Source organism: Hippocampus guttulatus, chromosome 7 (genome assembly GCF_054856545.1).
Source record: "Hippocampus guttulatus isolate MCC_2025c chromosome 7, RoL_Hgut_1.0, whole genome shotgun sequence".
Taxonomy (NCBI): Eukaryota; Metazoa; Chordata; class Actinopteri; order Syngnathiformes; family Syngnathidae; genus Hippocampus; species Hippocampus guttulatus.
In genome coordinates, this window is record NC_141267.1 from 19,052,735 (window position 1) to 19,072,568 (window position 19,834).

A 19,834-nucleotide genomic window follows, 5' to 3' on the forward strand; every position below is an offset into this window, starting at 1 on the left:
CAGAGATTTTCAAAGTTGTAGTCTAGGGTGTGCCCTGCCTCTGGCCTAAAGTCGGCTGTCATAAGCTCCGGCTCACCCTTGACCCAAGTGAAGAAAAGCGATCCAGATAATGACCGGGTGGAGGTCATCGATTGTGAACAACTTGGCCAAGTGGGATCATGTCGCTGGAGAATAGCACGAGGCATAGAACCAAGCCTTGTGGGACGCCACAAATAACGGTTTATCCAATGCTTAAAGTCTCACGTGTCATCAAATCAAATCATCATTAATATTATGCAGCGAATACACGAAGAAAAACCATTTTCAAGATTTATCAAGCCGGAGCGCGCATTTTGAGAACGTGAACCCAAAACAGACGTCACAATATACTGTCGGGGTTTTACAGTTTGAAAGTGAAACAAAAATGTCAACGTCACGGTTTTGTTTGCTTCCAGATCGCCCGCAGCCCGCTCCCTGTGGGAGGCAATGCTCACCAGCAAGCACAAGGAAGGCGTGATGGAGGTCCGACGGCAGCTGGTGGAAGCGGCCAGCAAGGAGAAGCTGCCCATTAAGATGAGCATGGGTATGAATTTGTTCAGTCATCATTTGTTTTTCTTGAGCGTTTGCACACATCGGGGGAGCGGCTGTGCTGGATCTTAGCCCAGCTGACTTTGGAGAGAGGCGTGCTACACCCTGGACTGGTTGACAGCCATACACAGGGCACATATGTATGTTTTGTTTTGTTTTTAGTTGTCTTGAACAGAAGCAATCAATGAATCTGCACTACTATAAACAATATCAGATTTATAATCCCTAATTGTTTTGGTTTAATAGGCTCGGCTTGCAGTAAAACAAAGACAAGTTTGGCATTTATCGATCCACTTGTAGTTAGAGTTGTTAACTGAATTCACTATATGACCGGAATTTATTTGTATGACGCAAAATTCGAAATGACTCCACAAGAGAAGGGTCGTCGTACCCTATTACTGCTCCTTAGCGCCACCTACTGAGTCCAAGTGAAATCCCACCGCTCGGACCGTGTGTTTGCACATGTGGCTGCGGAGGAAATTTGAACCATATGTTGGCGCTGTGACACGCACACACGCACACACACACACACACACACTCTCGCGTGCACGCATATGCAAACTTTTGTTGTTTGTTAATGAAGCGAAGGAAGCTGAAACGAGGGATAAAAATATGTGTTTGCACGCAAAAATAATGCTATCTCACAACACAAACATCAACGCCCCCCCCCACACACACACACATGGGTCTATGACTCCCACCATGCATGTTCACCTTTATGCAACCTTCTGACTCGCATTGCATGACTGATGTTCGAGTGCACATACACACACACACACACGCACACACACACAGGCATACACATTCAGAGTTGGTGTGAATGTTAGCATCTGGCACAAAAATTGGGCAGGCTGTCTATGGTCCCTCAGCTCCTGTAATGTGTGAGGTAAAAAAGTGTCTGGGAGCAAGCAGGTTGGTTGATGTGTTGGAGGTCATGCACACGCACATGTACACACACACACACACACACACACACACACACAGAGCCAAACATTTGAGTTTGCACAAACTTGGTGGTTTTCCATTCCCCCTTTGTGCTTAAAGACGCAATTTGCTGGGCCGTGTGAACATTTAACAGCGATCAATGAGGTGGCCATCCGCAGTTGTAAGTTGCACGCAAAGGCTAACCTCAGGGTGAAACTCTCCATTTAAAAGTCGATTTACATCCGACACATATGCCCTCTTGGGCGAGGAGCAGCATAATAACACAGGATTAACCTGTCCAGTTGCGTGGGAATTAATAAGTAGGGCCGTCTGTGTCGATAAAAGACGTTTCTTTTCTGTTATTTGAAATGAATTCAGCTAAAACATGATCGAAAACATGATCATAGACCACTCACCCATTTGAAATAGCACAGCCACCTTTGCAGATGCATACATGCTAATACATTCTATTTTATATTTCATTCTGTACTGTGCACAGTTCATTTTTAATTTATTTTTGTGCACGCAAATACTTTTTCCGCTTTCTTCCTTTCAAAATATTGCTGCCGTAAATTGCGAATTTCTCCATTGTGAGACAAATAAAGGTTTTCATATGTTATCCTCTTACAAAAACAACAACAAAAAAAAATCTGCCCCCAAAAACAACATTGAATAATGTTCACACGTGCATTTTCACAAGTCCGCTTGGACATTTTCAAATCATAAATCATACATTTACAGCTCCAAAAAAGACCAAAAAAAAAAAAACCCCTCTCCATCAGTCCACTCACTACACAGTACGCCAACATTCTCACATCCGCTACAGCCCAACTTGGCTCGTTGACGTCTCGACAGGATAACATCATCCACTGAGAGAACAGGAAAATAATCCACTTTCTCAGAGCCTCCGCTTGACCTGTCAGCTTTCTCGCTTCACAATCGGATGATGAAATTCCCCTGCTGCGTGTTCGACGTGTCTGCGCATTTTCGTGTGGATGAAGTTGTGTCCGGAAACTTATCTGGAACGGCGATATCGTCGTTGCGCAGATGTCCGTATCCTTTGCCGTGTGTATTATCTTGTCGATTTATTAAGGGGTGTGTGACGGCGCGCCAAAAAAAATTCACATTTCGAGGATTTTGATCGCTCGTGGTTCGGTTCACCAAATTCAAACCATAAAACGGCTTTTTCAACAAGTACAATGGCGCTGGCATTCTTAAAGCCTTGAGGAATTTTTAAGAAACGCTTGTCACATACATGTCACAAGACACTTGGGGACTGTTTCACATTGTGGAATAAAAAAAAATTTTTTTTTTTAATGCATCCATCTCCTTTAACAATGAAAAATGTGTTTTTAATCAACCCCCCAAAAAGAAGCCAACAGAATTGTGAAGAACTGTATCTGCGGTGCCCTCTTTCAGCCTGTGATCGCCAATCACACATTTTACAGCGTCAAAGGGGCCCTCAATGGGCGAGCGCGCATTAAAATGTCCTCGGCTTCTCCACTCTCTGGGCCCGTAAATAAAATTCTATCGTTTGTTCCCGGTGTCCCCCTTTCACGGAGAGTTACTCATGAGGCTGTCCGGCCGCTGAGGTGGGCCACAACTCACCCCCCCGAATGCGACATCCGACATCACTTAGCCTCAAACCCACCCCCCGCTCACCTACAGTCGTCTTCAAGTAGCCCGACTAAATCATCGCTTGCCCTCCTGCCCTTTTCTGCATCCCTCAAGACTTTCATCGTCGGTTCAGCCTCACTCGATCTTTCGGCACATCCAGCTGCTCGGTTTATTTAGAGCGCAGTACAGTGAACCCTCGTTCATCGCAGGGGAGGTGGCGGCGGTTACGTTCCAAAAAGAACCAAAGATAGGCAAAATCGTGAAGTTGTCAGTGTAACTGCGTCACGGCTCCGTAAGGTTTTCTTTCTAGTTCACTGTAATGCACTTTCAGCCGTACCGTGAACGGGACAAACCGCCAAACACATGAGACCGAACGAGAACACTGCTGTGGGCCACAGCTCACGCCTGGCCACTCTCACAGGGACTAACTGGCCAATGCGAGTCCACTTACTAGGCCACGCCTTGTAAAGGCACACATCCATCATGCAGACACCGACGGGTGCGTACAGTCATTTTGCTTGATGAAAGTGTTTTGGCTTTTTTCCCCTTTCGATTCTATCATTAAGAGTTAATGGTGAAATCAGTTGAGGCCAATCGCTGACAGTTTGAGAATCCTGCTGTGAATTCTGGTGTCCATATCGAATTGTGAATTTAAAAACAACAACAACAACAAAAAAACACCACACATTTGTAAGAATGAACCTGTAAAACTGGTGCATTCAGAAACAAGTGACCTTAAATTCTGATTATTTATTTAGAAACTCTGAGCCTTTGTCCGGACGATTTTGTTATTTCAGGGAAAAAAGTTGAGATTCAAGTTCTGTATCGCGGCAGTTAACTCTCCTCACTTCAAATCACAGCAGTGTGTTGGTCGATTCTTCAAAAAAGAGGCATGTAGCCATTTAATGCTACTCCCACATAGAGTTTAGCATCAAACAAAACATCAAACAAAGAGAATTACAGTGCATGTTGTGTATGCTCTGCTAATAAATAATGGTAAATTGCCCAGACGGGCTAACGAATAGCATCTATGTTATTATATTTTTAAAAGTACACTATGATAGAGTACAATTTTTTGCCATAAAAAAACAAATTTGTCAGCGAGTCGATGAAGTGCTGCCCCCAGGAGTGAAAACACAACTCATGCTTTTACTCTCCGTTGTTAAGAAACAGTGTTCGGTTAAGAAAATAACGCATTATATGTCTGCGGCGCTGTCTGTCCTTGCAAAGGGGGAATGCAGGACGTGTGTATTTGCTGGTCGGTGTTCTCGTCAGTTCATATCTCATGTGGCCAATTGAAACACAGAGTGACGCCAAGTGTGAACTCACTTGTGATCAGATCACTTTGTGCACGGTCTTCCATGGAGTCCCACTTTCCCCAGTTCTGTTTTTCTAAAACCTCGACACTTTTTTGGAGAATCGTCCCCGGAATGACTCGCGCTGAACGTTCATTAGCATCAATAAGAGCAATGACGGTTCAATTTCATCCCCGTTCTTTGATAACGAGAACAGGCTTTTGCACACGTGGTCCAGGGAGCCTTGCCGTTAAAAGTATGATTCCCTTCGACAAACACAGCGAACCATTTTAGGCGGCCATTAGCCGGCCGAGTTTAGCTTGGCCCTGGCACTGGATGAGTTTCTGCGCTTGAATTATGGTTGGCACGTCAAGGCCGGTGAAGCTGAGAGGTTTACACTGCCAGGAGGGTTTTTTTTCTTTTTACAGTGGGATATCTTCACAATAGAGCTTTTCAGGCTCTCGCACTGAAGCTTCTTGTGTGAAAATGCTTTAATTTCAGCGCGAAACGTGAACTTACCTTTTGTTGACGGTCGTATTTGGCTTCAAAACATTACAGATTCTTTCATTGGAAAAGTGTCTTGTCGGTTTGCGTTAACAGTGTTTAGCTTTGTAATCTTGCTCCCTTTTAAATTCCGGGAAATTTAAGTATCGCCTCTTGCACATGTGAAACAAAGTGTCATGTCTTCTGGGTTCCTACAGGCGCTTAGCATTTTTCCAAAATGCCCGCTACAAACTGCTAACTGAATTATTGCAGTTGTTGGAAATCTCCCGATGAACGCGTGAAAACACGATTGCAGCGACAAGACGTTTCACTTCAGCGTACTTCCTTGACGCCATACATACTGCTTTCCCATCAAGACGGTGCTTTGGTGGCCTTCTTAGAGCATTCCAGAAAGAAAAAAAAAATCATCAATGCAATTTTCCCTCGCTATTTCGCACCTCATTTTCGTTGCTGTTTTGTTTGACAAAAACAGAGACTGTGAACATTCGAGCTCGCTGGAGCCAAAATCCGAGTTCTCCCATCGTGCGTGCGTTTGGAAATATGCTCAAATTGAACTGCTTCAAGCCGGCCCGGTGGTCCAGTGGTCGACCTCACAGTACAGAGGTACCAGGTTCAATTCCTGTGTGGATTTTGCATGTTCTCCCCGGGCCTGGGTGGGTTTTCTCTGGGTATTCTGGTTTCCTCCCAACATTCCAAAAACATGCATGGCAGGCTGATTGAACACTCTAAATTGTCCCTAGGTGTGAGCGTGAGCGCCCAAAAATGGGGCGCTGGCGCCCAGTGTGTCAGGCACTACAAGGAAACAGTTGAAGCACGAGCTGCTGATTATGGGCTCCATACAAAAAAAATAATGTGAGCGATGTGACGTCCACCTCCCGCGGCACACGACGATGACAAAACGTCCGCTTGATTAACTACGTAAAAATTTTCCTTTGTAGTTTAAAATGGCTCTTCACCGGTGTCACGTTATAGCCAAAGTGCAACGTGAATTCCCCTGTTGTTGTTCTTCTTCACTGTCTTTGCATTCGTTGTCTTCTTTGTTGCCGTCATCATCATCGTCATCTTCCTTGTCTTCTGAATGAAGACAAAGAACGTCCATTAACTCATTCAGTACCAGCCAATTCTGGACCTAGTCTGAAAAGACGTTTAAATACATCTTTGGGAGTGAATGAGTTAAAAGTACACACACAGTTTGCAGTGCTGGCATTTATTTTTCATTTTGTATTTATAAGTTATAATTGTAACAAGTATTACAAGGGTGGAAACCATTTGGGGGTTTCATAATGGCTTGATAAGAGTATAAATTGGGGGGGAAAAAAGTCAACCTTGACTTTGCGGGGATTCATGTATCGCGGGGTGTCATCCAACATATCACCCGTGAAAAGAGAGGGAACACAATCGATGAATTTGTGACTCGAGAACCACGACTAAATGAGGGATTTCTGCACACGGACAAACAGACCAAATGTCCTGGTGGCCAATGAGTTGTGTGAACTCTGCAAATTATTCCGCATTCTGGACGCTTCCCGTCCGTGTGTCCTGGTGCTGCTCGAGTCATGTGTTTGGCTCCGCTAAAGAAAACACCGGCCGTCCGAGTCCAACAGGAAATACTCCCACATCTGGTGCTGGTTCGGAGCATCAACATGAAAACGTGGTCGTTACGGGGGAGTTAAATGCATGCCCCTCGTCCCCGTACCTCGAGGCCCCACCGTCCATTCCCTGGTGTTGCTCTTCGCGCGTCTTCACGGGGCTCTCTGTAAATAATCCCAAAGCAGCTCGGCTTCACACGTATTAGTCACCCTCTTATTAGTCCATCTCGGCATCGTGTTGACTCACTAGTGCGCAGGGTGCTGCTCACCCCCTTTTGTCTATTTTTACTGTTACCACATGCCGCCGTTCCCATCAGGATGCATTACCCCAATTTGTGTGTCCGCTCCGTCCTTGCGCCCCTTTGTTTATTTTCAACGTTGCAGATGATGTATACGCTGCGGCGATAACGGCGTCTTCTCCTTTCGCCTCCCTAGGCCGCGTGACCCCCGAGCAGCTGTGCTCCTATGCGCGGCCGTTCCGAGGCGACGCGGGGGCGCTAGAGACTCACTGCGGGGTGCTCCAGCTGGGCCTGGCCACGGCGCAGACTCTCCGACATCCCCTGTTACCCCGCTGGGACGCATGCCTGGCCTTTGAGAGGCTGCTGCTGCAGGTCAGTTAATGCTCGCACCGGGACAATCAAACCATACAGTGGACCATGTTTTTCTTCGGCGGGGATACATTCCATAACACCCCAAATTTTACCTCTACCACACTTGAACTGATTAAACATGCTCTATTCAACGTCCGCTAGCTTAAGGCTAACATATAACATGAAATCCCCCCCCCCCCCCAAAAAATCTCTCACCAAAATTAGCATAAATGTTACATGAATTGTAAATCGCTAATGTAGCACACACAGGGCAGCAAAAACTACAGAGCAATGCATGTTCAACCAAACCTTATCAAAAGTCCACCATCTTCAAGATAGCATAGATTACTAATCGTCATAGACAAGCTAACTGAAATTAGCATACTGGAGATGTTGTCATTATATTGACTGAGAAAAACCTGCCACATTAAAACACCGATCAGCAACAAAAATGGTCAACCAAACTAGATATTTTCGTCGAACGAAGGTGATGTAGCTTAATGCTAACATAATAACGCAACACACAGAGCAGCAACACATTGAGAATTAAGACCAAAATGTACAACCAAGCCACTTTCGTTGAAATTCCCGGCTCTACGACTCCAGAGCCGCCATTAGCCATCAGAAAATTGGAATTAGCTTGCAATTAGCCATTCACACCTTTTTCCTTGGGTCAATATTTAGTTTGCTTGGGACTGCGCAGGTAAGTGGGTGTCTGTGGTTTTGTTCGCCCGTGGCTAACATGTTTTTGAACTGACTGAGTGGGTGGGAGAGGAAAAAAAAAAGCAGATTCCTCACTTGGTCAACAAGTTTGTTTGGAGGGAAAATATTCACATCCAGTAAATGTTGCTGGAAGGGAAAACTGTCCGATGATATTTAGAGGGTGAAAGCGTACTCGTGTCATGTTATGACGTGAACCGAATCGTCCTGAAACATCTTCTCCTTTGTCTCGTCTCACTTTTTCTCAAAGCAGAGCAGGGCTGAGGAGCATTCGGCCCGACTTAATCAAAGTAAATCATGGAAAATATCGAAAGGCCTGGTGCCAAAAGTCAAAATTTGAAAACATGCTCGTCAAAACGTCCTGCTCCCCAGCTACGGGCGGTCGCTGTTTTATTAAAACGAGAAGGAAGACTCCAGGGCTTAAAGTTCCAGCGTCCATTAACTCCGTGGCTCCACTTTGATCCTCTCTCCCACGGCTGACCGCCTGCACTACCTGAGTTTCAACTTTCTCAGCCCAAGTGCCACGCTAGAACATTTTAGCCGGTTAGCCGTCGGCCGTGCTTTGCCAATCCAATCTCACCATGCCAGAAGTTGATCTTGGCCTCCCTTTTATTGAGGCATTACAGGTAATGAGTTGTGTGCGCTGCGGTTTTGAGGGGCGGAGGCGGATTAATTGCGCGACAAAATTCCTTTCGGCCCGCCGTGGCGGTCGACGTGTTTGAAATTCGGGCCGCTGCGGGCGCGACCGTCGCCTTCGGGATAGCGGGGGTTGTTTCCAGCCCGCCCCAGCTGTGCTGCGGGCCGCATAGCGGGCACGTCAGGCCACTGAGGCGAAGGGCCACCGAGTTCAGCGCTTGGCTTTCAGTTGACACCGTCTTCTCTTTTGCAAATATGCTCCAATATGTTGCAAAACATGAAGCGGGAGCTAAATTTGGAAATTGTGAGTCAAATACAGTGAATCCCCCCGGTTTGTCGTGATACGTTCCAGAACAGATGAAAATCGGCAAAAAAAAAAAACACAGACAGTATTAAAAACATTCTTTGAAATTGTTTTGCCCCTCCTATACCCTTTATACGCATTTCAACATATTAAAACACACTTGCTTAATATTCCTTAGCGCCCCAAACTGTCAAGAAATGGGAGATTATCATACAACATAATTTTGAGGAAATGTAAAGAAGACACTTCTCTCAACACATCTCTACTATATTTTGAACACCAAAATGTTCTCCCAGACCATGTCATTTCTAACTAAAGCCCACAATATAATAGGAAACATTTTAAACGGGCAGTCAGAAATTAGCATCGACGCTGCGGCAAAAACTTACTTCAACTGCTCCTTTAACATAACGGAGCAGCAACACATGCAAACAGACGATACTACATTACTCAAATATGATCAATTATTGTCTGTAGTATTGCGTATAAGGTGGTACGACACTCTAAATTCAAACGTGGCTGGTTAATGTTAAAAAGCCGTTAAAAAAACTATTGGAACAAGCAATTGTAGCAAGGGTGTAAACGCAGAACTGGGAGCTAGCCGGGGGAATACCGCAGACGCAATCCAAAGGGCCATTTTCAAAACTGCGTAGCGAACGTCAATAGATTTGGACGTTTTTTTGACTTGGCGGAATTCTGAAGAATCGAGGAAGGCCATGAAATGGGAAGTGACTTCATCGCGGTTACATTCTGTAAGTAGGTGCGTAGATGCTTGATTGATCCCGTGTACAGCACTTTGTACGCAGCGGTGGCTGGTGTTAAAGTGCTCGACAAGTGCGGTTGAATTGAGTTGGGCGTTGATTGCTATATCAGCTCCATCTAGTGGTATGTGAAAGAGTCACTGCCCAAGCACAGTTCAGTTGTATTTAACTTTTTTAGAATTACAAGTGCATTTACTGTTTCGTTTTGAACATTTATTATGGTGCAATATTTATTTAACATTCATGTGCAACACATTTGAACTGAATCATCAATTATTATTTATTTGTTTTACTGGAGAATTTTTCTACGGCTTCCAATGGTCTGCAGTAAGCTTCTCCAGGTAGTATTTGGTGTCAAAATATTGAGAACCGATGGAGTAGGAAAATCTGTTTACCATTTCAGTCGCTTTGATGCTTTGCTCAAAATGCGAACCATATATTCCTCGCAATTTTGAGCAGGTTGAAACCGACCTGGGCACTTTTTAACCCTTTCATGCACCGGTAATGATAACCTGTAACCTGATAACACGATAAGCCGTCCACCGTAGTGACCGCTGTCCCTGAAGGGGTTAAGTCATTGGCACCTTGGTGGGTCTTTCTGCCGTGAGGTCATAAGCAGTGATTCCAGAGTGCTGGCTTAATGTGAGTGTTTATTCTGGCCGGATTTATGACCCGCCGGTTCATGGCCGCAGCTCTTCGAGCAGGCCGCCTCGTACCGACGGGCCTCCTCTGGTGGACTGCCATGAGACGAGGGCACGGTGTGAAAGGCTGGAATTTAGGAGGGCGGGTGGATGCGGGACATGGGTGGCACAGCCGTTCGGGTGAAACTCAACAGACGCCCTCTTTCTCCCTTTCCCGGCACGGCGCAGGGCACGCGAAACCGAGCTTCCCGTCAACGTTCCGTGCGCCCGGAGCAAACCAAGCTAAACAGGCGCTACCGCAACGAGCCACCCATAGAGCGCAGACTGGTGGGCCATGTTGACACTTCATAATTTTCACGTGTGTGTGTGTGTGTGTGTGTGTGTGTGTGTGTGTGTGTGTGTGTGTGTGTGTGTGTGTGTGTGTGTGTGTGTGTGTGTGTGTGTGTGTGGTGCATATTTCTGTTGGTTTTGTTCAGTTGTCTGTGCTTTACCTGAATATTTATTTTATCTGATGACCATTTCCTTTTACTCCTTACATTTCAAAACGGATATCTGTACTTTCTACTTCTTTGTCAAAAAAAGCTCATTCATTTTGTTTTGATCTGGAGGGCAACGCAATGTAAAAAAAAAATAAAGACAAATAGTTGGTCGGTAGAGTCAAGCCTGATGGAAATATTTATTGATTGAGCTCTTGGGGTGTCAGAAAGCTGAAAAAACAGGTCAGTCTAATCTGAAAAACACATACAGGTAGGGTGTATTTGTTCAGTTGTTGTCTTTTGCTAATTTAGGATTTTTTGTTATTGTTTGTTTTTGCTCATGCAGATCTTGTCACTTTTTGCAGTGCACGGTTGGTTTTAAGTCCTGTCACAATTTAGCTTGCAGCAAAGTTGTGTTGAGCATTTTTTTTTCTCAGTTCAACTCTATGCGAGGTGATAACAGGAAAACTTTCAAATGGGGTGTTAGCGATGATTGAGGAGTAGTATTCACTTTGGATTTTTACTTGAATATTCAGGTTTTTCTTCTTTTTTTTTAATCACACTTCTACTTTTAGCAGTCTTTTTTTTTAACACACAGCATCTGAATTTATACTCAAAATCCCTGTAATAGGTCAATGTCAAGGTCAAGTACGTGGCTAGGCAAAGTAGCATCCATTTTTCGGGTCGAAGTCGAAGTATTTGATTGACAGTTGACGGGTGAGCAGGGCATGGTTTCAGTGCATTCAATGGACACACTTTTAAATTTTATAAGTCAAATTTGACAGAGTGATGTTTTTGTTTTTGCCTTACAAAAACTAGTAGAGTACTTTTGGCACTTCTAGTGCGTGTGTGTGAGTGTGTCGCCTAACGCTGCACTGACGACAGGCGTGCGGCAGAGACGAGCTCACCTCTAACCCCGCGGCCGCTTGCCTCGCTCTGCTGGGATTAGAAAGAGCGGGAGGGGGGTGTGGGGGGCATGCCTCTGCAAACATTCAAGCCCAAGAGTTTTGAGCGGTCACTGTGCTGCACAGATGCGAAGACTGCAACAGGCCCCCGTGTCGCCTCATCTCCCTTGGGGTCGCGCTAACCGCCCGCCTGGCTCTTATCGGCCTGTCTTGTGTTTGACATGAAATGTTGTGTATATACACGCCAAAACTGAGCACGAGAAAACAGCCTCTGTGACTGCAGCCTTCGTCTTATCTTTGGGTGTGTTTATGCGAAAAGGACCAAGAATGTTTTGGGGTTTTTTTCCCTGAGTTTTTCAAAAATGTCCCTTTTAATACAGGCGTGAAAAAAATAAAAATAAAAACACAGAGAAGGCTGCAATGTGCATGCCAGAACAGTAGTTGGCGATGTCACCAATTGGTGAGACCGTCGTTTGAATAGCTTTCGTCGACGTGACGACGCGTTTAGAATTTGATGCGCTTCCTCAAATAGATGATGACACATGGACATGAAATGAACTTCCGAACCCGATTTCAACCCAGTTGCTAACTGAAACAGCAGCACCAACTCACATAACGGTCTCGCTGATGTGCTAACCCACAGGTATCAAATTCAAGGCCCAGGGGCCAGATCCGGCCCGCAACATCATTTTATGTGTCCCCCCCCTCCCCCCGAAAGATAATCATGTGTGTCAACTTGCATCCTAGCTAAAAAATGTACCGAATGTCAAATTGTCAACTGTAATAAATGACGTTGAGCTTTTGCAATAATTTTGTTCCCCTTCCAAGTCATAATGCGATGAAACATTTTTGCGGTTTCACTGTCATAACGGCCGAGGGAAGACGTCACTCAAAAGTGGCCCACGACAAAAATGAGTTTGATACCCCTGTGCTAACCAGTCGACCACCGTATCGCCTTTATGCAGGTATTATTTATCCTCTTTGAAGAGCAACTAATACTGCTGCGCCTTACGAAGGAGCTCAGAGCTCCGTGTGCAATATATCTCTCCGTATTATACTGCCCCCAGGTGCCCAAGGCGCTCACATCGACACACTACTCCTTTTTTTTTTTCTAAAGCACAAACGTGGGACCACTGTGAAGCATTTTAGCAACGTGTCAATTTATGCCTCTGCGGAATGGCCAGACCCTTCACCTTTATCCTTTGCCCCCTTCTCTCCTGCACGCACGTTGACCTGTAAAAGTGGCGCTTGCATACGTCCAGCAGCCATCCCGACTGACAATAAAGCCCGTGTCACTGCCCTGTTATTTCAAGATTTACGAGGTCGCGCCTATCCTCCAGAATGCTTTGCGTCCGCTCGCATATGAAGCATCTGGATCGCATAATTCCGACGGGTGATGCAGGAAACTGTTGATATTGGTCCAAAGTTGACTTTCGTCTTATCTGAATGGAATGCCACAAGACAAGTCATGGGGGGGGGAAGTCTTGAAAAGTCTTTTCCCCCCTCAGGGTTTGGAGTCTGTCCCCCCTAGCCCAGACATTCCCTGGTCTTTGCCATCTCTGTAGCGCCCCCCCCCCCCATGGAAGATGGAGACTGCTGGGCATTGGGACAAAGGGGTGCAAATGACTGCAGGGCCCGAGTTGTCCAGCGTTGACCTCCTCCAGTCGCCCCACTGTTTAACAGCCTCAGAACCAGGACCGACTGTCTCCCCCGTCCCTCCACATTTCTTACATCTTCTTTTTATTCCCTTTTTAGGCCCCCAAGCAACACTGTCCTGCGCCCAAAAAGCCGAAAAGGTTAAAACCATGTCAATGACTTTGCTGCCTCATCCTATTGTGGCCCGATGAGCTGTTCCAAATCATTTGTTTCATTGAAGCTTGAAGGACTGTGGTTAACTGGCGACCAGTTTGGAGGGTGGGGGGTCAATTTGGATATGCCGGGGATGGGTGACTTCAATGATGGAGGGGTCCACAATGTTTCGTCATTGCTACTTGGGGTGCACTTCCTACACTGATGTATGACAAAAATGCGATTTTTAAATGTGGGTGAAATATGCGCCTGCAGCCAACGCAGCTTCCCCACAGACATTTTTTTATCAGGAACGGGGTGCAAACAAAAGATTTAAAAAGTGAAGTACTCGGTCGTTTAATTTCACACTTGACGGGTGGGCAGGCACTCCCGACATTAATTGTCTACCAGTCATTAAAAAAACCCATTTTCTCTAATGTCTCCCACTGAAATTTGGAAAAGTCTTTTTCGTATCATTTTTGCGTGTCCTTTGTCGTCTTTACACCGCATTGCAGCAACCGTTGCTTATCCAACCATCTGTGTTTGAAGCAACCCTCCCTTATAAAGTGAGGGGGGTTGGGGGGGGTGTTATCAAGCGAGCGTCTTCCTTCCTGTGTTTGGCCAGAGATGATCACATTTGATGCAGTTCACTCCCCAGGAAGACCCCCGGAATAGCACCCTACCCCCCCCCCCAATCTGAAATCCCTCCACCACACACCCTCTCATCCACGGTACCTTGAGACGGCTGTGTTTACATTGTTTCAGCGCAGCTCAGGCCTAATGTACTATCTGTTTAATAGGCGGAGAGACGGCTGTTTATATAGGGGGGAACCTTTTTAACAGAGGTGATGGAGTGGTGGGCCCGGGGGCCGCAACACAAACTCATCTCACTTCCTGTTATCATTACCTTGCTCGCTCCGCTCTCCGTATTACTTATCCCTAATCGCCTCGCCATCCTGCCCGCCAGTCCTTCGCACTTGTTTTCTTTCCGCGTCCCGCGGTAAAAATCAATGAGCACGGGAATCAATCGACCCGTTTCGTATTCAACCCCTTTGCCGCTCGGTTGCCAGTCGCACGCACTTGCATTTTAATTGTTCCCGCTAAACGTCTTTCTGCTAAATGTCACCCATGTCCCGACTCACTGAATTGAAACCGTCGGGAATTGCTTTGGGTTTAATAGCTGTTGACCCAAGTTAGAGCTTTGCGAAAAGGCAGGAGAAGTTAAATTGGATGCCACCGTGCCCTTAAGCAGCACTCCCCCCACCCCCACCCCCCTTTCCCCTTTCTGCATTGTTGTGTCTCAAGTTGCAAATGTGCATTCTATTTTGTGGTCACTGCTGAGGCAACGCTCTTTATGGCATTTTTTAAATAGAATCAAATAAGCTTTTTATGATGTTCGGTTTCGGTCTAGAAAATGGACGGATGGATCATCTGAAACGGGGGGACAAAAATCTGTTTTTGCGGCAGTAACGCGGACATCACGCAATAGGATGACATCCAAAAATCTCACTGTGCAGTCACATACTGTACAGGAGCTTGGTAGTTTGTCAGGGTGGTGGTGGGGGTGGGGGAGGGGGGGTGCAATTGAACAGCAGCAATTGTGTGTACTGTAGCGTTACAAAAAATAATAATAATTAAAGCATCATAAAGTAGTCTCCATATAAGCAGTTGAGAATGCAACGGATCACAGCAGTCCTATACATTATTTACATGACGTACACAAAGTGACCATCAGCAGCAACAATAGTAGGCAGCGACGTACGTGTCAATAAATAATTGACAGACTAGTTAAATGTAACTGGAAACGCTGTACTACGCGTATGATCTACGCCGATGTAAGTAAAATTTGCAATAGTAGTCAGCAGCATCGTAAGTCACCAACAATTTACTGCACGGACCAATTTAAAGTCGACATCTAAGCAATTGAGAATGAAATCCAACTGAACACACTAGACTACATATGATATTTGCAAAAAATATAAACACGCGGGAACAATAGTCAGCAGCATTGTGTATCGCATAGAACTGTACATGTATGTATGTATCCTGCAGACGCAGTTGAGAAGGAAATAAGCACATACGATATTCCAATGTAAACAAAAGCAGCAAAAGTAGTCAGCAGTATTGTCCTATTGTCTCACCAAACTCGACATAACAATAAGCGCTGGCCATCAATTGTACTGGAAATACTCCACTGTGCATTTGATATACTGTACTGTATGTCGAATGAGAACAAAAGCAACGAGAATAGTCAACACCATTAAGCACACCCACATCAACAATAAATGGAGTATTTCTTTGGCATCGTGTTTTTTTTTCTTTTTTCCCTTTCGCGGCCCCCCAAAGCCACACTGAGCGCTACTTGTATGAGGTGGTCCCATCAGCATCTCAGAAGAGGGTCTCTCAGAGCCCTCCGTCCTGAGTGAATCGGGTCAGTGTGGTCTGCTGCCTTGGTCTGGTGGCGTCAGGCTCCATTTGAGCTTGAACCAAGAAGACGCCACAGACTACTGGAGGGGAATAGAAAAATCCCACAGTGCCGTGTATTCACCCCGTAGAAGAAGCTTGGTGGCGAGAAACCCTGTGCCCCGAACAGAAGTGACCAGTCGACCACTTGTGATTGGCACATCACCTTCGACATACCCAATTAATGAGTTTCATTCAGTTTTTTTTTTTTTTGACCAAGCTTTAACTGTACGTGCAATGATTTTACCCCATCGAAATGAATTGAAATGTGATTAATCCGTTGCCAATCACTAGGACCCAACCTCAATAGATTTTTTTTTCAGGTTGATGCAGATTTCGATAGTTGGCTGAGTAAAATTATTTTAACTTGACAACACAAAATGAACGCAACAAAAATCAGCAGATGTCAACCTCACAGCGTAGAGGTCGTGGGTTGAATCCCGGCTGCGGTCTTCCTGTGCTCGAGTTTGCATGTTCTCCCGGGGTCTGCATGGGTTTTCTCCGGGTACTCCGGTTTCCTCCCACATTCCAAAAACATGCATGGCAGGCTGATTGAACACTCCAAATTATCATTAGGTGTGAGTGTGAGCGCGGATGGTCGTTCGTCTCTGTGTGCCCTGTGATTGGCTGGCAACCGGTTCAGGGTGTCCCCCGCAGTCAGTCTGACTGTTTTTGGCTTTTCCAACCAGCAAACCTAACGCACCTCTCGGCAACCAGTTGGCATTCACACTTGTAACTGAGTCGCACTTGCTCCACACACTTGTCCTGACTACCGCTGCTCGCCTTCTCTTTCGGGTTCTCCCCGCACCGATAACAGCATCCCCCATCACTCAAAGGACAAGATACCCACATACCTGAGTTTCCACTCTCCTCTATTCAATTTTGAGGGGACAAAGAGACCCCCACGCAGCTGCGCATGTGAAGCCGTGCGTGCGTACATGCGTTCATCCTTTTAATGTGCTTACTCTGCTAACAGGGGGGTTCAGCTTCCTGTTGTCACAAACCAGCCCTCTGTCCTCCGCTCCCTCAGCCAAAAAAGCTCCACCTCGGGACAGATTAACTATCAGCTCATTTGTCACTACCTGCTGAGCGCAGGCCGGCAAAGGTCAGCCGACCGTAGCGTGTGCGTCTTTGTGTCCCATCTGAAATGGAGACAGCAGCATTCCAACACCTATGACTGTCTCTTTTTGTTAGATTAGATAATGATACAGGCACATTTAGGCCCGGGTTGGGGGAGGGGGGGGGGGGCAACTGGCGGCCCAAGGGCCCACGCCCGCTCTGACAGTGGAACTCGATCAATTTTTATGTTATAGCAAGAAAATTGGGTCTTTAAATATGAACATTTTTAACCTAAGTTACGGCAACAGCACCGATCTCAAAAGTATACAAATAACAGAGGTCCCGCATCCTTACAAGAACCGTGGACAGTTCGTCGAAAGCAGGGGTGTCAAACTCATTTTTTGTCACGGGCCACATTTTTGCGGTTTGCCTAAGAGGGCCGTTATGATTGTGGATTTTGTGAAACCATATACATGTTTGACCACGTCCACATATTACATACACAGTGAGCAACAACTTGATGGGTAACTAGTTTTAAAATCAAAAGTCAAGAATAATGGCTTGTTCACACATACGGATTACGTATGACAATTAAAAATTTTGCTTCAGACTTTAGCAAGCATCACGGAAGTTGATATGCTTGATTTGCTTTCACGGGCGGGGGCCAGGCCTGGCCGCCAGGCCTTGACTTTGACACCCGTGGTTTCAAGTCAATGAGGAGTTCCTCAAATGTGTGTCCTCTCAAAGGACGGACTTGATTTAAAGATGTCAATATTGTTGCAAAACGAATGAGCTTGGCTTGGTTTTGACCAAATTTTTTTCAGTGGTCATGTTTCCACGAAAAATTGTCGATGGAAAGGGCTCAAGTTTGTCGAGTACTAAAACAATGCTCTCTTAGACCACCATCAGCCCCCATTGATTGACGGCTACACGTCAGTTCAAGCTTGGCCAAATAATGACTGATCCTCTCCGCAGTCAGCTCAGTGGTCTGACACCGCCCCCTACTGCCCGTGGTGAGCGTTGACTTGCATCAATGGAGATGAAAGGGGCAATAAGCAGGATTTGGGGGGCATGGGGGGGGGGGGGGGGGTCGATCCCCTCCGGTGGTGAAGCAAAGGTGACACAAGGACTCCTCTTTGCTAAGTGTGTAATGGTACCCATCTGAAGCTCCATGTCCCCCACCCCCTCCTCGTGCCCACCTTGTTGCCCCAGGGATTCAACCAGTCACCCAGAGAGAAGAATAACCCATCGCCACGGCAACAAACCAAGGAGGGTCAATCTGGGTCAATCGGATACAGACTCTGGCTACCATTGCTCTGCCATTAATTACCCATAGTACCCCGGGGGCGCCGATCTGCTTGTAACCTCATAGCTCAATGGGGGCGGGCTTTCATTGTGCGGTCAGGTGGAGTGTTTGATTGCGGTCCAACAATGTCGAAACCGACCAGAATTTTGGGAAGCATGCGTCTCAAAAGTCTTCATTGCAATTTTGGTTTTTTTTCTTTAGCTTTTGGGGTTTCATGCAAAAAAGCACCAGTGAAAGCAGTGTTACACATACAACCGATGTCCCCTTAAAACTATGATCTTACTGTTTTACTGCTCGGTGGTGTCCAAAAAATGAGTAGCACAGCACTTAAATGTCTTCCCCAGCCACATCGCCCCCAAAACCAGATGTTTGCTGTAATACCAAGACTCACCTGTGAGAGGCAGCAGTTTGGCAAGAAAGTAAAAGAAACACATATCGAAGAAGCTAGGCTAATTAGCCTGGATTCTTAATGCCTCCGAATCATTCCGTTTCACTTTCCAATAAGTGAATCCATAGCTCGGCCGAATTTGTTGTTGCCAACGCACACGAGGAATTCCCGTTGTTAATATTGAACAGGTTTAATAATGATTATCGTCTGTGACCATTTTCAAGCAGATCAAGGAGAAAATAATTAGTCCCCACCCCGCAGGATAATCGCTTGGAATAATCGTGTTTAAGACCTCCAAAAGTCAGGACCTTGCAGAATTTGATCGGAATGTTTCAGTTCGATGGAAATATGACGAGGCCCCTTTAGCAAAACATTGAAGAACTTATCGTCATTTGTGAACAATGAGCTGACATTGTCATATTCCCAAAAAAATATATCCATAAATATCTATTCATGCAAAGCTGCTTTTGTGCCTAACGGCTCAGTGACAATTAAGAGTGAATGAATATTTTTCAAAATACACCGGTTGGTTAATCTTGTAGACGCTTGATAAACTATTCTGGCACTTGTTGAGATGTATTATTGCTGACATTTAGGTCCCTTGTGTTTTTATTGTATTTAATTAATTTATTTTACGCTCTCTGATTGACTTATCAACAGTCTCAGGAAGTGATTCTCAATTAGTGGGTTGGGAGCCAAAAATGGGCCGTTTCCCTATTTTGGGTCGGTCAAGGATAGCTCGTTGAAAAAAAAAATCAGATTTTTCTTTTTGGAACAGTACAAAGGTGTACCAAGATCCCACATGGAACACATTAGGTAAGTGACAGAAAATGTGCTCTTGTCACAAGTTGGCCCCATAAACAATTACATTGTGGCTTAGCCTTTAGCCAACGGGGGCGTCGTAGCTAGCAACGTGCTTTTAGTGGTATGTCAAACTCATTTGAAACAGGGTTTCCAAAATAGTTTTTTAAAAAAGTATGTCCTTTCCGAGGCTACTTTTAAACACATAAAATGATTTATAAAAATGGGTTTGGACTTTGCAACGATAGGAAACTGCGTGTCCCAGGATGACAACAAATGAGAAGCACTACTAGTCTGGTGTGTAGCCCGACGCTACGCCCCAAAGTCAACTGGGATCGGATCCACCTCCACCTAATTTTATACGGATGCTATAAAGAGAAAACTGTCGCACATTCTTATGAAAACAGCTTCATAGAAAATTTGATGGATGTTAGATGGATCACTTTCAGGCACCAGCAAAAGTTCTTCATGCCGTGTTTACGAGAGGATGATGGCGCTAT

General features: G+C 45.6%; 1 protein-coding gene across 1 annotated transcript in view; it reads left to right on the top strand.

Annotated features, from left to right (window-relative positions):
* The window catches only part of scfd2 (sec1 family domain containing 2), an 80,144-nt gene that overhangs the window by 13,243 nt on the left and 47,067 nt on the right, over positions 1 to 19,834 (top strand). Inside the window, exons 4-5 of the mRNA XM_086116397.1 lie at positions 435 to 562; positions 6,932 to 7,107. Of these exons, the coding sequence (XP_085972523.1) occupies positions 435 to 562; positions 6,932 to 7,107 (304 nt within the window). The remainder of the gene's footprint in view (positions 1 to 434; positions 563 to 6,931; positions 7,108 to 19,834) is intronic.